Source organism: Eubalaena glacialis, chromosome 3 (genome assembly GCF_028564815.1).
Source record: "Eubalaena glacialis isolate mEubGla1 chromosome 3, mEubGla1.1.hap2.+ XY, whole genome shotgun sequence".
In the NCBI taxonomy this organism is placed as follows: Eukaryota; Metazoa; Chordata; class Mammalia; order Artiodactyla; family Balaenidae; genus Eubalaena; species Eubalaena glacialis.
Genome location: NC_083718.1, coordinates 57,609,458 through 57,630,600, shown reverse-complemented (window position 1 = coordinate 57,630,600; position 21,143 = coordinate 57,609,458). Strand labels below are relative to the sequence as shown.

The following is a 21,143-nucleotide window of genomic DNA, read 5'->3' as shown; positions in this document are numbered from 1 at the left end:
TGCCAATAAAAATGGAATTCAACTGAAATTAATCCTAGCTATGCTACCTACAGCTTTCCGACTTTGGACAAGTGGTTTAATCTCTCTAACCCTGTTTCCTCATTGGTATAACTGGGATGATATTTACATCACAGAATCACTGTACTGATTAACAAAATATCTATTAAGTACTTAGTACAATTCCTGGTTTACAATATTAAATAAATGGCAGAATACACAAAAAGAAAAAAATGGAAAAATCTGTATCAATGATACAAATGTGGGAAGAGTAGAATCCACCCAAGCTAAAAACCTGAAGGAATTCCTATTAGAAAAAGGCACAATAAATCTTCTTGACGTTGGGCTTGGCAATGGTTTCTTAGATATGACCCCAAAAGCATGAGCAACAGAAGAAAAAATAGATAAATTTGACTTATTCAAAATTTAAAACTTTTGTGCATCAAAGGACGTTGTGAAAAAACTCAAAAGACAACCCACATAACTGGAGAGAAAATCTGCAAATCACATATCCAAGAGGAGACTTATACCCAGAATATATGAAGAACTCTTACAACTCAACAACAGAAAAATAAACAACCCAATTTAAAAACTGGGCAAAAAGCTTGTACAGATGGTCTCTGACTTACAGTGATTTGAGTTACAATTTTTTGACTTTATGATACACATTCAATAGACACTGTACTTCAAAAAGAAAAATTTTTTTTGAAGAAATGCCTACAATAGAATAAAGGAAGAAAAGGACTAACTGATCACTCCCCTTCCCAAGAAAGGGTTGAAATATGCAGGAAATATAGAAATACAGAGGAGAAACAAACACAAAACACAACTAACAAAACACAACTAACTCTTCCCAATTTTGTTTTATGTTTTTGTTTTTGTTCTTTTTCTTGGCCATGATGTGCAGCAGGTGGGATCTTAGTTCCCCAACCAGGGACTGAACCCGTGACCCTTGCAGTTGGAAGCGTGAGTCCTAACCACTGGACTGCCAGGGAATTCCCAGCTCCCAGCTCTTCCCAATTTTGAATAGCAAGAACATACCCAGAGTAGGTTCTGGGAAAAACTGTAAACAAACAATTTAGAACCCCTTCTACTCTGCCTATCAATAGCATTGAAGGACGATGAGCTAGAAGACCTAAGCATAAGTACAAGCATAGCAAGTATATGAATTGGCAGCCAGGCTAAACATTATACAGACACCTGCAATTTTATACAACCCCCAAAACTTTATACAGACCCCCAAAAATGTTTATGGACGCCCCTCAAAACTTTTTATGGACATCTGACAAAGTGGCAGCATCAAAAAGGGGGAAGAAATCACAAATGGATTAAAGCCCCTGCTGTGACCATTCATGTCTCTTGTAGCACCATAACACAAGCAATTCTTGTAAATCAACATATAAGACAGAAAATCCAATAGAAAAAATGGGAAAGAATGTCAATTCCTAATTCACAGCAGGGGAAAACACACTGCCTTTCAAGTACGTGGAAAGATGTTCCAACTCACTAGTAATCAAAAAATGCAAATTAAAATAATAAAATAACACTTTACTCCCATTAAGTTATTAGAAAATTAGAATACCAAGTATGTTAGGGAGGATATGGAGAAACAAGAATCTTCATGAAGAGTTACTCTAGCTAGCAACCTACATTGCATATTCATATACTTATGACCCAGTAATCCCACTCTTGAGATTATTTGTAAATAGTTACAGATATAAACATATACACAACCTGGAGTATATGTGTAGCATGTGTGTACATATATGTAAATATATACGTATAGCTGTGTTTCCATTTATGTATATATATGTGGCTCTGTGTGTGTCTGTGTATGTGTGTGTACAGCTAAGAGAGAAACATCCACATCTGTCAATAGGGTATACCTATGAGGATACTTGCAACAAACTGGATACTTCTTGTTACAGTAGGGAATTAGAGGCAGCCTTAATGCTCAAAATTACTAGAATGGAGAAATAAAATGTACCTAGATATATACTACAAAACATCATGCAACAGTCAAAAGGAATGAACCAAAGGTACATGGAGCACCATTGCTGGATATTTTGTCCAGTGAAAATAGAAATTAAAATAAGATCTGTGACACAATACAATTTACATAAAATTAAAATACAAAAAAATCTATTTCACAGGTATACATACATTCAAAAACATATATAAATCACAACAGAATAGAAAACCAAGAGAAGAGGTCAGGAGAATAAGAAATGAAGTAAGGGGAGGAATATAATACCTTATTCAACAGAATCTAAAAATGACATCAATAATAAGATGTACCATCATATGCAACTAAAAAAGAAACAACTCTGCTAATTAAACTATGATAATACTCTCTTATCAGTTAGGAATTTTACCCTTTTCTAAAAAGTTCTTTTAGACTTAAACAGGTTTTATCATACACCACTCTTGTGGAAAAAACACACACACACACATATACTTATATATAATTAGGTTTTCCGGGACTTCCCTGGTGGCGCAGTGGTTAAGAACCTGCCTGCCAATGCAGGGGACGTGGGTTCAATCCCTTGTCCAGGAAGATCCCACATGCTGCAGAGCAACTAAGCCCGTGGGCCACAACTACTGAGCCTGCGCTCTAGAGCCCGTGAGCCATAACTACTGAGCCCATGTGCCACAACTACTGAAGCCCGCGCACCTAGAGCCCATGCTCTGCAACAAGAGAAGCCACCGCAATGAGAAGCCTGTGCCCCACAACGAAGAGTAGCCCCCGCTCGAAGCAACTAGAGAAAGCCCACGCACAGCAATGAAGACCCAACGCAACCAACCAAATAAATAAATAAAAATAAAATTTAAAAATAATAATAATAATTAGGTTTTCCAACAAAGTCTCATTCTTCAGGGTCTAACATTCCTGAATCACTTTTTGACTAAGTCACTGATACACAGATTTTTCCACATAATATTGTCTATTACTTTGGTAAAGTATCCTTTATTGAGAGAATCCATAATAGAACTAACTAAAAGCTACTGTTCTTGGGATTGTAAGCCAAGTTTACGTTCAGTCAGCTCACCTACATTTGACTCCAGCTTTAGGAATGTTGTTAAACACTTCTAATTCACCAAATTCCAAAATCTCCTCCACCTCTCTCTCCCACATTCAAACATTTAGTTCACAGGGAATAAAATAGTAATTCACAATTGTCTGAGAGACTTTCTTCCAATCTGCTGAAATATAGATTCATATTTTGAGGCAGGCATTTTCTCTGCTGACACATCTGTATGAAATGACAGCTATCTCCAACTGCCACCTAGCCAAGAAGAATTTTTCTTAATTCCATCATCTATAACATATAACCCAATTTTCAAATATGTCAAAGTGTAAATGAAGCAAAAATTAGAATCAAAGAAATATGACAAAGTAAAACAAAGCAAAAGAGGAGCCTTGGGTGGTGAATGAACAATGTGAACATGATTAGCTCATGATTAGCACTTGAGGTCAAAATTTAACTGATGCGAACTTACTGTCTTACTATACACACTTAGAAGATGGGGGAGGGGGTAAGATAAAAGAAGCAACTGCTTTTAGACACTGGACACTAAGCAACACAGTACTGAGATCTCTGAGGGAAGGGGAACAAATGAAGTGAACACTATCATAGATTCAGCTTTCTGCCTTCACAGAAAGTTTCACAGGCCTAAGGAGGGAGCACAAAAGCAGAGCACCACCATCTTGCTGAGTTCAGGAAGGATAAAGGGGAAAGAATTTACAGGGCAGAACACCAGAGACGGAGGAGCTACAAGAAGAAAATCCTAAAAAATCTACATAGTGTTCTCATCAAGTTCATTGTTGAATACTAGTCACACATGCCCAAGGTAAAACTCCACAAGATCACATCATCAGAGACAAAGGATCATTTCCATGGGTTCATTAATACATGAAATACAAGTTAAGAAAAGAAGCAGTGAATCAGAAGATGTCAACAGACAGTATCCAAATTAAAACACAAAGGGAAAAAAAGAAAACAGCATCTATGGGCTGTGGGTCAGTATCAAATGAATCAAAAGAAATACATGAAGAGACAGTGGCTGAAATTTTTTTAAGTAACAACAACAAAAAAAGACATTTTACCACATATCCAAGAAGTTCAGAAAAACCCAACCAGAATTTTAAAAAACAAAAAAAACACCCTGACACATACAATGCATTTAAACTGATAAAAGCAAAAATGAAGAGAAAATCTTGAAGGCAGTCATAGAAAAAAGACACATCACATATAGAGGAACAAAGATAAGAATACAGCAGACCTCTCATCAGAAACTATATTAGCCAAGAGAGTTCGGAGAGCTTCCAGATTGGTTAACACTTGGAGATTTGGGGAGAGTGGCACACTTGGAGATGGCGTGGATGCTCTGCACCCTTTCCCAATACCTTGTCCTACGCATCTCTTCCATGTGGCTGTTCCTGAGTTATATCCTTTCACAGTAAACCAGTAATAGTCATTATCCAACTTTTAGAGGTGATGGATCATCTGCAAAGAGGGGAACTGGTTGCTGCAATACTCCATAAAGGAAGTATCTATTTCAACTCTTTTGCCCATTTAAAAAAACTGGGTTGGGGGGAGTGGCCAAGATGGTGGAATAGAAAGACCTTGAGCTCACCTCCTCTCATAAGCACACCAAAATCACAATATGCAGAACAACCATCTTTGAAAAAGACTGAAACATACCAGAAAAATTTTCTACAATTAAAGACATAAAGAAGGAACCCCAAGAAGACCAGTAGGAGAGGCAGATTCGTGATATAATCAAATCCCATACCTCCCAGGTGGGTGACCCACAAACTGGAGAATAATTGTATTACAGAGGTTTTCCCACAGGAGGGAAAGTTCTGAGCCCCAAGTCGGGTCACGCAGCTCAGGGGTCCAGCACCAGGAAGAAGAGCCCCCAGAGCATTTGGCTTTGAAGGCCAGTGAGGCTTGATTACAGGAACTCCACAGGATTGGGGGAAATAGAGACTTCACTCTTAAAAGGCACACACAAAACCTCACACCCACCGGGACCAAGGGCAAGGGAGCTCTCTCCTAGAGGCTGACATTTTGGCACCAAGACCTGGTCCCACCTAACATCTATAGGCTTCAAGGCTGGGATGCCTCAGGCCAAACAACAAACTGGGCAGGCACACAGCCCCACCCATCAGCAGACAAGCTACCTAAAAATTTCCTAAGCACACAGCTGCCTCTAGACATGCCCCTAGGCACAGCCTTGCCTACCAGAGGGCCCCAGTTCTACCCACCAGGGGGCAGGCATCGGCCCCTCCCACCAGGAAGTGTCACAAGCCTCTAGACCAGCCTCACCCACCAGAAGGCAGACACCAGAAGCAAGAAAATGACAGTCCCACAGCCTGCAGACCAAGTCTGCAAAAGCAGGCCAGATTCTACCCTGGGACCGTCTAGCACCTGGCCCTTGGGTGGAGAGGGGAGTGCACTGCTGGGATGAGTAAGACGTCTCCTATGGAGGGTCACTTCTCCAAGGTTGAGACTATTGTTAAAATGACCATACTACTCAAGGCAATCTACAGATTCAATGCAACCCTTATCAAATTACCAATGGCATTTTTCACAAAAAAATTTTAAATTTGTATGGAAACACAAAAGACCCCAAATAGCCAAAACAATCTTGAGAAAGAAGAACAGAGCTGGAGGAATCATGCTCCTTGGCTTCAGACTATGCTACAAAGCTACTGTAATCAAAACGGTGTGGTACTGGCACTAAAACAGACATATAGATCAAAGAAATAGGATAGAAAGCCCAGAAATCAACCCATGCACTTATGATCATTTAATCCACAACAAAGGAGGCAAGAGTATACAATAGAGAAAAGACAGTCTCTTCAATAACTGGTGCTGGGAAACCTGTACAAGTGAAAGAATGAAATTAGAACATTCTCTAACACCATACACAAAAATAAACTCAAAATGGATTAAAGACCTAAATATAAGACCAAATACTACAAAATTCTTAGAGGAAAACACAGGCAGAACACTCTTTGACATAAATCGTAGCAATATCTTTTTGGATCCCTCTACGAGAGAAATGGAAATAAAAAGAAAAACAAACAAATGGGACCTAGTCAAACTTATATGCTTTCGCACAGCAAAGAAAACCATAAACAAAACAAAAAGACAACCTACAGACTGGGAGAAAATATTTGCAAACGATGCTACCAATAAGGGATTAATTTCCAAAATATACAGACAGCTCATGCAATTCAATATCAAAAACAAAAAACAAAAAACGACCCAATCAAAAAATGGGCATAAGTCCTAAACAGACATTTCTCCAAAGAAGACATACAGATGGCCAACAGGCACATGTAAAGATGCTCAATACCACTAATTACTAGAAATGCAAATCCCAACTACAATGAGATATCACACCAGTCAGAACAGCCATCATTAAACAGTCTACAAATAATAAATGCTGGAGAGGGTGTGGAGAAAAAGGAACCCTCCTACACTGTTGGGAATGTAAATCGGTGCATCCACTATGGTAAACAGTCTGGAAATTCCTTAAAAACTAAAAATAGAGTTACCATATGGTCTTGCAATTCCACTCGTGGGCATATATCCAGAGAAAACTCTAATTTGAAAAGAAACATGCACCCCAATGTTCATAGCAGCACTATTTACAATAGCCAAGACATGGAAACAACCCAAATGTCCATCAACAGATGAATGGATTAAGAAGACGTGGTATATATATACAATGGAATATTACTCAGCCATAAAAAAATGAAATAATGCCATTTGCAGCAACATGGATGGACCCAGAGATTATCATATTAAGTGAAGTCAGACAAAAACAAATATTATATGATATCACTTACACACGGAATCTAAAAAAATGATACAAATAAACTTATTTACAAAGCAGAAACAGACTCACAGACACAGAAAACAAACTTATGATTACCAAAGGGGATAATGGGGCAGGAAGGGCGTGGGATAAATTAGGAGTTTGAAACTAGCAGGTACAAACTACTATACATAAAATAGGTAAACAACAAGGACCTACTGTACAGCACAGGGAACTGTAGTCCATATCTTGTAATAACCTATAATGGAAAAGAATCTGAAAGAGGATATATATATATGTACAACTGAATCACTTTGCTGTATACCTGATACTAAAAAACACTGTATATATATCGCCAAAGACAATGGAGTGACATCTTCAAAATACTGCATGAAAAAAACTTTAAACTTGGAATTTTATACCCAGCAAAAAAAAGTTTGAATATGAAGACAAAACAAGTAATTTTCAAATACAAATAACTTAGAGAATTCATCGTACACAGACCTTCACTGCATGATATATTGATGTAAGTTCTAAGGGAAGAAGGAATACAAAGTGGGACAGCAAATATACACAAAGAAATAAAAAAGGAGCTCTAAAAATGGTAACAATGAATATAAACATGAAACATATTTTATGTTTAATCACTCTAAAACATAAGCAGCACAAAGAGTTCACAGTTGAATATGGAGCATAATACCATCCCTAGAAACAATGAAAGCACAACAGGAAAACAAGATAAATGGAAATTAAAATCTAATATTTTAAGATGTACTAAAAAAAGTAAAGAAAATGACAAAAGCATTGAAAGATAAAGAAAATTCTCAATTAGATAACCTCAGAAACCAAGTATTAGGAAGAAAAACTTACCTGAAAAGAGGTGAAAGAACTCAGAAAAACTTAGAAATAAAGAAAAAGAAAGACATAAGAGCAAATAAGCATAATGGATACTGATTTAAGAGAAAATTAGATGGTCATTTTAGGCATCTGATTTTGCAACCTTACCACAGAACTTTAGATAGACCACAAAGTGAACCTAGTACTATTCAAACCATTATTAGTAGTGATTATTTGAACTTTTCATCTTGTCACTGTTTTATTAAAATAATGATCTTCAGTTCAATCTTGTGAAGAAGACATTTTCATACCAACTGCCAAAACTAAAGGTAAATATTATACTGCACAACCTTAAGCTTGCCAAAAGGTTATGTGTGTCATTTAACTGCATTTAAAAACCAACAATGCAGAATAGATATAGATACAGAAAATTATTTAATTCTACTATTTTCTATTTATAAGGCACATCATCTCAGTTAAGCAAGGGTCTGATGGCAATCAATTTGACTCTCAAGTTAAACTTTTAATCAGTGCCTTATTTATACTCTGCCTAACTTTTTAATGTATTACCTGCTTCAAAAGCAGTGTCCAAACTTATCAAATGGTATAGTAATAATAAATGGTACAATAATAACGACATTACTCAATCCATACATATTTTGGTACTGACACTAACTCCATTACAGTTCCACAAAATGTGTCAACTGTCTCATGGTAGTACTGGTTCTAAGTAACCAAGCATTCAATCTTTCAAAGGTTAAGTACTAAAAAACATAACATCACCAAGATACTCAGAGCCAGGTACAATTTAGAGTTATTTAGGAAAATAGGGAGTGGTTACATCTTACCTAACAGAACCAAAGAACCACTTTCATATTTTGGTACCAAATGTGAAATCCTGGCAAACACCACCTGATTCCTTTCCGTGATTTTATAATTTGCAATGTCTTTATACATGCATTATATAATCTAAACCTCACAATCCTATAATGGAATACCATTACATCTCAATTTATAAATGAAAAAACATACTCAAAGTCAAACATACATTTGCCGGAAGTTAAATCTCAGGGCTTTTAATGCCAAGTCCAGTGCCCTTTGCCTCATGCTATGATCTCAGGAGATAAAGGAAACAAATACTTACATGCATCACTGTGACCATGAAATTTCAAATCACTAAACATATAGAAAACCTTGAAAAAAACTACTTTGAATATGCTGAAATTTATATACATCCTTTCAAGAGTGAAAGACACCCAGCAAAAGTCAGTAGCCACAGAAATGTTTCTTTCCTCTCAAAATGTACAAAATTTGACATTTCTCTAGCTGCCTCCTTCCCCTTAAACCAGCTGCTTTGTGACCATCCCCAAGCCATCCTCCATTCTCAACTGGCCCCAGGTGGATTCAGGACGGAAAGACAAGGAAATAAATGAAAAGGAAAATAATAAACCTCAAATCATTTTTTAGCACCTACACTGGTAACACTAGATCCCTAGCACCAATCTTCATAGGCAGCAGTTAAGTTCCAGCCTCTGTCCATTCATCTCACTCCTTCCTAGCTTCATTTGATATGATAAAAAGCCCTAAAAATCTTAAAAGTCTCTTTTAATAAAAATTAAATTTATTTGGTATTTTGCAATGAGATTTTTTTCCTATCTCCACTAATACCTGCATTTAACTTTGGCTTATGTCACAGGATTCTATGAATAAGGATAGGAAAGGTAAGGAAGAAAAGGAATAGAAGGCAAACTTCTTAGACTCTAATTTAACAATGAAATCTTTAAAAAAAAAGGGGGGGTATTCAAAATAGCTGTGTGCTAGCTTCAGGGGCAGAGTTTTCTTTAAAAAAAAAAAAAAAACGAGACCACATAGTCTAGGGAAAAAAGGACTCCGTGATTAATACAAGTGATAAGTGATAGGCATGAAAAGCTAAGCAGGGAAACCAATCTCTGGAGTTCCGTCCCCCCAACCCCCCCGCAAAAAGTAGGCTGGATCAGGAAACCAAATATGGCCAAAGAGTGTCACTACTGAAACCCTAGAGCAAACACTCCCCCCCAAAACACACACACATCCCACACAACTATCACTAATAAGCCAACTGTAGAAACAAAACAGAAATCTTAAAAACACCCAATTACTCCAAAAGAAGGCAGGAAAAGAAGGAAAAAAGACAAAAAAGGAATAGAAGAAGAGAGGGGACAAACAGAAAACAAAGAGCAAGCAAGACATACACATAAAACCAAGCACATCATAATTATGTTAAAATGCAAAAAGTCTAACCAAGCCACTTAAAAGGCAAATTGTCATAATAAATAAAAACGAAAGACTCAAACATATGCTATCTACAAGAAACCTACTTTAAAAATTAAAACAGATATAGAAGTAGTGAAGGACAAAAAAACATGCCATGTAAACACTTAAAGAAAGCTGGAGAGGTTATGCTAACAGACTAAATAGATTTCAGAACAACAAATATTACCAGGAATAAGCAAGGACATTTCAAAATAATAAAGGGATCAATCCACCAACTCTAAATGCATGTGCCCTACTAATAAAGTTTCAAAATACGTGAAACAAAATTGACAGAATTGCAAGGAAACACAGCAAAACCCACAATTACACTTGGAATGGTTAAAGATTTTAACACCCCTTTCAGCAATTGACAGAACAAGTATATAGAAAATCAGTAGGAGTATACAGAGTTTAACACATCAACAAACTTGACATTTATAGAATATACCAGTCTACACACTGCAGAAACTCATTTTTTTTCAAATACATATGGAACATTAACCAAGATAAAGCTTATCGTGAACCATGAAACAAGTCTAAATAAATTTAAAAGGACTGAATTCACAAAATTCATATTCTCTGAATAAAACTGAATTATATTAGAACTCAATAACAGAATGATATCCAGAAAATTCTCATTTAGAAATTAAAACATTTCTAAATAATCCATTCTTCAAATAAGAAATCACAATGGGGACTTCCCTGGTGGCACAGTGGTTAAGAATCCACCTGCCAATGCAGGGGACACAGGTTAGAACCCTGGTCCGGGAAGCGTCCACATGCCATGGGGCAACTAAGCCCGTGTGCCACAACTACTGAGCCTGCTCTCTAGAGCCACGAGCCACAACTACTTAGCTCACATGCCACAACTACTGAAGCCCGTGCACCGCAACACGAGAAGCCACTGCAATGAGAAGCCCACGCACCGCGACGAAGAACAGACCCCCTTTGCCGCAACAAGAGAAAGCTTGCACGCAGCAACGAAGCCATAAATAAATAAATAACCAAAAAAAAGTTTAAAAAAATATCAGTGGAAATGACAAAAGGTATATTAAACTGAATGAAAATTAATGCTGGGATTAGAAAGGGAAACTAATAGAATTAAATGTTTTTCTTAGAAAAGAAGGTCAAAATAATCTAAGATTCTGCAGTCAGAAGCCAGAAAATGATGAAACTCAAAGTAGAATAATAAAAATAAAAATAAACCCAAATATCAGTGAAATAGAAAATGGATAAACATTTAGAAAATCAATAATACCAAAACCAGTTATTTGAAAAGATTAATAAAACTGACAATCCTCTGGCTAAACTGTTCAAGGAAAAAAAAAGAGAAAACACAAATTACCAGTATCAGGAATGAAAGAAGGGACATCCCTCCAAATCCTACAAACATTTAAAACATAAAGAAGTATTAAAGCCTAAGCCAGAAAGAGAAAATCAAATATTGTATACTAACACATATATGTGGAATCTAGAAAAATGGTACAGATGAACCAGTTTGCAAGGCAGAAGCAGAGACACAGGTGTAGAGAACAAATGTATGGACACCAAGGGGGGAAAGCAGGGAGGGGGGGGTGGTGGTGGTGGTGGTGGGATGAATTGGGAGATTGGGATTGACATATATACACTAATATGTATAAACTAGATAACTAATAAGAACCTGCTGTATAAAATAAATAAATAAAATAAAATTCCAAAAAACAAAAAAAGTATTATGAACTTATGCCAACAAATTCAATAGCTTGGGTGAAATGGAGAAATCCCTTAGCAGACAAATTACCAAAGCTCACTTAAGAAATAAAGAACCTGAATAGCCCTTTATCAATTAAAGAAACTGAAATAGTAAATAAAAACCTTGCCACAAAAACTATGGCTTCACTGATGAATTCTACCAGACACTTAAGAATGAAACATACCAATTCCACAAACTCTCTCAGAAGACAGAGATGAGCTCAACTGTATCCTCTCCCAAATCGATACATTGAAATCCTAGCCCTCAGTACCTCAGAAGACTGTATTTGGAGACTGGGCCTTAAAGAGCTAATTACAGTAAAATGAGGTCATATAAATGGGACCTAATCCCAATATGACTGGTGTCCTTATAAGAGATTAGGATACAGACAACACACAGACCCAGGGACAACCATGTGAAGACACAACAAGAGGTGGCCATCAGCAAGTCAAGGAGAGAAGCCTCAGAAGAACCCAAACCTGACAACACCTTGATCTTGGACATCTAGCCTCTAAAACTGTTGAGAAAATAACTTTCTATTTTTTAAGCTACCCAGTCTGTAATTATGTTATAGCAGCCCTAGCAAACTAATACACCCTGATATCAAAACCAAAATATATAAAGTAAATATATGTATAAGAAAACCATAGACCAATATCACTCTTAAATAAAAATACAAAATATCTCTTTAAAAAAATCAGTAAATAGGGCATAAAATTGGAAAAGAAAAAAGTAAAACTATATTGATTTTCAGATGACATGATTGTCTTCTCAGAAAATCACATCGGTTCTACCAAAAAACTATTAGAAGTAATAAGTGAACTAAACAATTCACAGGACACAAGGTCAATACACAAAAATAATTTTATTTTTATATTAGCAACAATTAGAAATTGAATAGCAAATCAGCAATTTTTAATTAGAAATGAAAATAACACAACAGCATCAAAAACATGAACTACTTAGGAGTAAATTTAACAAAACATGTGCAAGATCCAAAAACTGATAACTATAAAACTCTGCTAAGAGAAATTAAAGACCTAAATAACTGGAGAAAGATATTATGTTTATGGCTCAAAGATTCAATATTGTTAAGATGTCAAATCTTCCCAAATTGAGTCATAGATTGGAAGTAACTTAAATTAAAATCCTAGCATGCTTTTTTTAAAGAAATTGGTAAGCTAAAATCTATGTGGAAATGCAAACACCCTAAATAACTAAATCAACTTTGAAATAGAGGAACAAAACTACACTATCTGATTTCAAGATTTACGACAATGATACAGAAATCCAGACAGTGTGGTACTGGCATAAGGATAAACACATAGATCAATGGAACAGAATAAAGACTAGAAATAAATAAACTATAATAACTAGAAATAATAAACCAGAAATAAACTTATACAAATTAATTAATTTTTGAGATAGGTTCCAAGAAAATTCAACGAACAAAGATGGTCTTTTCAACAAATGGGTGCTACAATAACTGGACATCTACAGTGGAGGGAAAAAATCTTCAACCCTTACCACACACAGTATATAAAAATTAACATGAAATGATTATATACCTAACCACAAAAAAGCTATAAAGCTTCCAGAGTATACAAGAAGACTTAGACAACAATTTCTTCGATAGAACACAAAAGTCATAGACTGTAAAAGAAAAAAATCCATAAATTGGACTTAAAATTTTAAACTTTTGCACTTCAGAAGACTGCTCAGAAAACTAAAAAGAAAACAACAGACTGGGAGAAAACATCACAATATTTAGGACTTACATGCAAATTATGACAATAAGATACTACTATACACGCCTACTAGAATGACTGAAATTTGAAAGACTGAAAACAGCAAGTGTTGGCAAGAATGTGGAACTGAAACTCATACATTGCTGGTAGAAATGCAAAATGATGGTCACTTTAGAAAACAGTTTTGCAGTTTCTTATAATGCTAAACATACACTTGGCAATACAACCCAGCAATACACTCCTATGTATTTACCCAAGAGATGTGAAGACAGGTCCACACAGAAACCTGAATGTGAATGTTTACAACAGCTTTCTTTACAATCACCGAAAACTTTAGAAACAAAGAAACTCAAATATCTTTTAACTGATGAGTATATAAAGAAATCACGTTATATCCATGTAATGGAATACTACTCAGCAATTAAAAGAAAATTAGTGAGACATTCAACATTATTGAATCTCAAAAACATTACTCCAAATAAAAGAAGTCAGGCACAAAAGTCTACATACTGAATGACTCCATTAATATAAAATCCTAGAAAAGGCAAAACTATATTGACAGAAAACAGATGACCAGTTGCCAGGTGTCAGAGATGAGGTTCGAAGACTGAGTGCAAAGGCGTAGCACACTAAACTTTCTAGTGTGATGGAAATGTTCTATATCTTGATTAGGGTGGTAAAACAGATGCATTCATTTGTCAAATTCATTGAACTATACACTTAAAACTGGTGACTGCTATGGTATGCAAATTATATCTTAATAAAGGTGATTTTAAACAAAATCTCCAGCCTCTGAAAGGCAAAGGAATATAGTGGTTAAGAACTTGAGCTTTGAGCCAAAACGTCTTGATATAAATACTGATACCACAATTATTAACTATACGAACTGAGCTTTGAGCCAAAAGTCCATCCTTAAACTAAACTGAGGCTTCATACCCAGTCAGCACTTATACATTGTACATAAATATGTAACCAAAAGTTTCATCAAACTATCTTTTCATACCCAGTAAGTACTTATACATTGTACATAAATATGTAACCAAAAGTTTCATCAAACTATCTTTATAATGACAGGTTCTATGATATCTGCTATTTTATTTCACTTTTTAATAGTTTGGAAAACAGTTATAGTAGCAAGAATGGTCAACAGATTTCATCTTTAGGGCTAAATGTAATTAATAGGTAGTGGCTGCCTGCAGTGCTATGTTGAGGACCGTGAGACAACATCTGAATTCAGAAGAGTATTTAACATCTGTCATGGTACTAAGAGAAGCAATAATGCCAGGATGTGATACTATAATTATGTGATTAAAAGTCTTTCTTCACGTTAAATCGTGAGCTCCTTCAGGATAGTCCATTTTTAATAGTTTGACATGAGAATTTATTAAATGATAGATGGACTTCATGTAGATTCTACCTACATTTCATCAGGCAGAGGTAACCTTCCCACAAGGGGCTTACTATCTACCTAAAAATACTTACTTCTGCTACAACTCAGAGAGTACCTGGGACTTGAAGAGGTAGAAAAGGTTATTTCAGGGGGTTGGAAAAGCTAATGCAGAGGCAGTAGTAATGTGATAACATAAAAGAAAGAAGTCTCCCAAACACAGGCTATACTCATAATTTAAACGAATCATGTAAGAAAAATTTGAAAAACCAAAGTAACAAAGACTTCCTTTGAATGTCAGAGATTTATCCAACTTCAAGCTATATACCACTCTCTACTGTACTACAGATTCTCCATCTATAAAACACTGTTAGAATTATCTGCAACTTGATGATACTTTCAATCCTTTGTTTGAAAGAAATATTAAAGTAAAAACTATAAATCCCTAAAATGTTCATCAATTCTGCAATTAAATATAAACTTACTTTCAAATATGAGTCAGGAGAGGCCAATATGTATTATTGATAATTAGGCATTTGACCTTAAATCAACCATTCTCAAGGAGGGGAAGAGGACATGTCATTATTACCAAGGGAGCTTCTGCAAACTACACTGCCCACTCCAGCCTCCAATTCAGTTTTGTCCTGTTGGGATATGGGCAGGCAGACAGGCAAGGGGAGGGAGTAGTTAAGGATAAAAACATTTATCTCCTGTGATTATGAAACAGCTGTTTCCCTTCAGTCTACCACATTTAAGAACCACGAGGCTAAATACATGTATTTCAACTTATAGATATGAAATTTTTAAATTCCATACAAAGAAAGCACTAAATTGAGAATTGGGAGATATGAGTTTTAATTTGGTCCTTGAGCTGTCCAATCTGAAACCAAGTTACTTAACTTCTCTGTACCTCAATGAGAATACAATTATATTAGTATTATATTGAAGTTGGAAGTTCTATATAACTTCACAGAATTGCTCTAGGATAAAATGAAACATGAAGTATAAACATATCTTTAAAATGTGATGAATAAGGAATTATCATTATTCAAACTTAAGCCTCATTTAGATGTAAAAGCTTAGAATAATTTGGATTGGTTCACAGTTTGACCTTGAAGCAGACAAGACCAACCACCCAGAGCCAATTAGAAATGAAAAGGATTCCTTGGGCCTTGCCTAATCCTCACCTTCCTACCCCAAATGCTTGGCCAAATCAAATCTAGCTTGAGAATGAGGAAAACTGATTTCCATTAATGAACTCTTCTGAATATTCAACCTCACCAGAAAAAGAAACAGAGGACTATGAGAGTCTTAGAAAGTGAAATATTCGGAATTTTTAACTCATGACTCTCACTGGACACTTCCACTTGGAATATAAAAGCAAGCAGAAAAATCTAAACAACATGGTTAAGACTCAAGAGATCGGATTTTAATTTTTAAAAATTAGTTGACAGACTAATAAAAATTTTAATAATCTTACCCCTAAAAAATAAAACTTAGTGCCAGCTGCTTATACTCTCCCATCCCTCTCCAATTTCCTATAAAATGGCTTATAGTACGTATAATGAAGTGCAAACAGTGCCTGGCAGACAGTGAGTGCCAAAGAAATATCTGTTGAATGAATGATTAATTTCCTTCTTTCTCACACCTTTTACACTATCTTAGTGTACCTATATGGATGCTGGCGTGTTTGTTTTCTTTTAACCTACTAAAAAGTGAAATGCAAACGGTGGCTAAAAAAGACAAACTGTGCAAACCCTCACTTTGTTTCATTAGCTTCTACTTTATCTTATGGGATTCTCTACTGGCTATGAACACAAACACATCTTATACCCAACGATGAGCTGCTCAAGTTATTTATAAATAACAATTACAATTATAGCCCAGTTTCAGTGAAAAATGAATCACTTCTGAATCCAGAATAATTTATGACAAAAGCAAAAGTATGAATAAAGATATTTTTACTGCAAGAACTAGAAACTATAAGTCTAATTAATAACTTTCCTACAGTCCCAACTTCTAGTCTTATCATATTTAATGACAACTCAGACCACCTTCAACCCTGAAGTGAATCAACTTCCCCTATAGTGATAGTGCAAGCCAACTTCCTACATCACTAGTATTCTAGTCTATCAACAACTTCCTCCAGAGGAAAAGCACAAAATCCTACCAGTTCTCACTCAGCTAAAAGCAAATCCTTTCTTGCAATCTTACCATTTGAATTGGATATTGAACACAAAACCCAGCGAAAATCGAAACACTCTCAAGCAAGACAATCAACTCCATCTTTCACTTAGTATGTATAATCCCTCTATGCCAAATGTCATAACTGAGGACTACTGCGTAGCATTCAAGATGCTAACTACGATGACAACACGTCTAATTCCTAGCTTTTCTCAAATCCGAAGTTCCAGTATACGCTGATGTGTTAATACAAGTGTAGTGCAGTCACATCTGACACATGGATGATACCTAATAAACGTGGCCCCCTCTTTCAAGACATTCAGCTGAGAGGTGTAAGTTTTTGTCAACAGACTTTCTTGACTACAGGAGCCTCAACAACAGATTTAAAAGTGACCCAGCCTTTGAAGCGGAAGGAGATAATTTACACGTACACACGATGGATATTTACATCAAATACCACTTCTTAAAACAGCCATACCCATGTTTAGAGCATCATCTACCATGCTTCAATAAGCAAATTCTGACCCACAACTCCCTCCCTCAGCATCCCGGGAAGCTTAATCCTCTCCCTTTACAAGTTTAATTCACCTCAACGAGCAATGCGGACTGACAGGGTACCTAATTCACCAGCGAGGCAGAAAATTCAAGGCCCAACCTCCGTGGCCAACTTTCCCTTTTCATGCACAGCCATTTATTTGGCCTTTCATCTCCCCCCTTCTTTATTATTCCCTAACCTCCCTTCACTTCTCCCCACCACCACTGACCTCTTTAGTACTCCCACCCTGCCTCAGGACTCCAACCTTCCTCCACCTCAGCCCACCAACCGCTGCAAACGCTCGAATGCCTCTGCAGACACCGCCACAGCGCCCAACAGACCGCCCTCACCCCGGACCCCAGCAGCCCCAAGAGCAGAAACTCCTAACGCAGAGAGGGCTAGGAGGCTGTTCGTCCAACCCACCAGACGAAGTCGTTGCTTTTGTCCTCGTAGGAGTTGATGAGCCCGTTGCACAGGGGGGCAAGCAGAGGTCGCTTCCTGCTGCCGCTCCCTAGGCTGGAGCTGCTCCCTCCTACGCCGGCGCTGGGCCTGGCTGCGCAGCTGAGCCGGGACAGGCCCGCGGACACCGCCCCGCCGCCGCTCCCGCCGCCGCTGCCGGACACTGCGGCCGCCACCAGCACAGGCCGCCCCGGGCCCCCGAGGCCGCCCGAGCCCGCGGCCTGGGCCGCCCCGCCGGACCCCAGCGCCGCGGCCGAAGCCGCTACGGAAGGGGGCGACGGGGAAGATGATAAGGACGAGGAGGCGGAAGTCACCGAGGAGGCCGCAGAGGAGCCAGGGCTGGTCCCGGCTGAGCCCGACCCGGCCTGGCGGCTCCCAGACATCGTGACTCCCTCCCCTCCGGCCGGGCGCTCGGAGGAGAGGGACTGCGACTGCGACCCGCCGCCGCCTCCCTCCCCTCTGCCTCAGTACATCCTGAGTAGGCGCGCCGCGCCGGGAGGTGGGGCTGAGGAACAATAAAGTTGATTTTTGTACGGCAACCACACAACAGCGTCCGACGGGAGGGGGCGGAGGGAACTATTAAAACAAGAGCAGGAACCACTACCGCTCTCTAGGCCGCCGCCGCCGCGATCGCCGCCGCAGCCAACCCGGGCGCTCCGTGGGCCGGCCGTGCGGGCACGCGAGCGGCGGAAGGGGCGGGAGCGGCGGGGGATACAACTTTAGACACGGCCCGGGCGGCGCTCAGACAAGCACAACGTGCCCTGGGCGGCGGCGGCCTAGTAGCGACCGCCGCCCTCGTCGAGAGCTGGTTTCCTTCGTGACGTGCCCGAGGGTAGGGCCGTCTCAGTGGGTGAAAGGGCTGCGGAGAGAGGAACGGATGGTAGGGGTGGCGAAAAGGGTTGGGGAAAGGGGAGGTGGGGGAAAGCGCTCCAAAAGCGACTGCGCACGCGCGCCCTGGGCGCCGACCCTTGCGGGTTACCCAAAGTCCCCGCTCCAGGCCAAGAAGAGCGGAGCCGGCGCGGGGCAGTTGCACCACGCATGCGTGAGGGCGAACTGCATTCCTGAACGTTAACCGGGAGCGGTAGCTGTCGCTTGGGAGGCAGGCAGTATGACCCAGTGGCGAGGGCACGACAGGTACTTCCGAATCGGGGATTGAAGGCCCTGAAGACTGGGGCACGCGGAAAGAATCTAGAAGCTCTGAGCAGTTGAAAAGAGCACTGGACTGAGAGTCAAGGACTCTGGGCTTTGCTGTTAGCCGTTCCACAGTATTGAAGTCAGTGAATAGTGCTTTGTAAATTGCAAACATTGTAGCAAGTGTCACCAATTGTATGCGTTCGACCATGATCTCTTGTTTTGAAAAGTTATTTACCAAATTAAGCATAATAATAATGGGAAAACAAATCATGCTTAATCGGACCACAGCTCAGTTAAAACCTCCGTCTAACGTGAGTCTGATATGATTTTCAGCACAAAACAAGGAAACCTGGCAGTTAATACCACCAGAAGATGGAATTTATGGTAGGCTTTTTGAAATATTGAAAGTTGATTACAGATTTTCATTTGCCATTTTGAGACTCCTTAAGATTCTGGGGGATGTAAATTAGAAACAACTAAACTGTGATTTTCAGTATCCTTTACAATACTATCATTCTATGATTATCAGAGGGAAAGATCTCAGAGTTAATTCTGTTCTGGGTATTGAAGACTATCGGGGCAACTAGACGGCCTTTCCTAGGAACAGCTGTCCATGCTGAGGGGCCAGGGCCAGGGAAGGGCCTAGATGAAGGCCCAGCAACAATAGCTAGCCATTCACCTGGCAGTGAACCATTGTAAGGCTCAAGTATGCCTTAGCTGCTCACCTTCATGTTCCCAGATCAGGTTTCTGCTCAGAATAATGATATAAGAATGGGCATGTCAGATTTCCAACAACCACCTTCCTTTTATGAATATTGTGTTATACAACCCTTTGTTTAAATTCACTTTCAAGACCCATCTAAAATGTGAAGGCTTACTGACTCCTCGGCAGAAAGAGTTGCCCCCATTTGTGCCCCTAGGATATTTTGTTTGCACTTATAACATTGTATTTTAGTAGCTTATATGTATAATTCTCCTCTACTAGCCTATCAAGTTCAGCTTTGTATTCCCAGCGAATTCAGCAAGTAACACAATTCCTGGCCTATGGTAAGTGCTTGTTAAATTTTTCTTGGCAAACAAATAAAGCAATTGATCTCATTTTTATCTTAATTATTTGCTTAAACTCTGTCTTTCCAACTAAAATTTAAGCTCCATGCAAAAGAGGACAATATTCTCAGTAAGCATTCCATAATTTTTTTATGAAAGAATGGATGAATAAATGAATGTCAAGAATTTGATGAATATTTATTGAACATTTATTACATATAGGCCTGGACTAGGCAAGGAAGAGATAAAGATGTATATAAAACATTGCTTCTACTTTCAGGAAGTTTATGGAATAATTGAAGAATTAGAAAAATACATAGAAAGATGAGTAATATTACCAAGGTGCACATGCTTAATATGTAAAACAGAGAATCAACATAGGAACTGAAGCAAGAGCAAGTGCTTAGGGCCAGCCATGCTGAGGGAGGGAAAGTTAGGCCTGAATAGACAAGTATGGCTTGGTCAGTCAAAGTGTAATTAAAGTCATGAGCCCAGAAAATAAATAAGTAAAAAATGCTTACATCAAGTTCAGATGTCTATTTGATAGGGGTAAAAGAGTTCATTCAGTAAAAATTCATTTGGGGGCCATATTGTAAAGAGCCTTGACTCTACTTTGAAAAATAGCCTACAAGCAATTGGAAATAATGAAGCCATTAAGTGGGGATAAATATATTGAAAGTGGTGTTTTGAAGATTACATTTTCAGCAGATTAATCTTTGAGAAGAGCTGGGAGATTAGGAGCAAAGAGACTAATTAGGAAAATATTATAGCAGTCCAAGCATAAGTGATGAGATTCTAGATTAGGGTGCAGACAAGGAAAGTAAAGAAGTATTCTGAAAAACAAAACAAACAAACACAAAAGAATCTACAGGATTAAGTTACTCTCTGTAAAAGAATCTTCATGATCCTTGAGGGCATGACCCATGTCTGTCTTGTTCATCACTGTCTTTCCCAGTG

The 21,143-nt window shown here is 38.2% G+C and overlaps 1 protein-coding gene and 1 long non-coding RNA gene across 6 annotated transcripts in view; one reads left to right on the top strand and one right to left on the bottom strand.

Moving 5' to 3' along the window:
- Positions 1-18,578, bottom strand: part of COP1 (COP1 E3 ubiquitin ligase) — a 270,583-nt gene extending 252,005 nt beyond the window's left edge. For 4 of the 5 annotated variants that reach the window (XM_061185681.1, XM_061185683.1, XM_061185682.1 and 1 more), the window contains exon 1: positions 17,970-18,578. In XM_061185681.1, coding sequence (XP_061041664.1) covers positions 17,970-18,388 — 419 coding nt within the window. In that variant the 5' untranslated portion in view covers positions 18,389-18,578. The remainder of the gene's footprint in view (positions 1-17,969) is intronic. The other variant, XM_061185679.1, reaches the window with a different exon arrangement.
- A 478-nt stretch (positions 18,579-19,056) lies between these two features.
- Positions 19,057-20,169, top strand: LOC133087953 (uncharacterized). Its single transcript, XR_009700471.1, has 3 exons — positions 19,057-19,139; positions 19,473-19,523; positions 20,125-20,169. It is a non-coding gene; the product is annotated as an uncharacterized LOC133087953 (long non-coding RNA).
- The last annotated feature ends 974 nt before the right edge of the window (positions 20,170-21,143 follow it).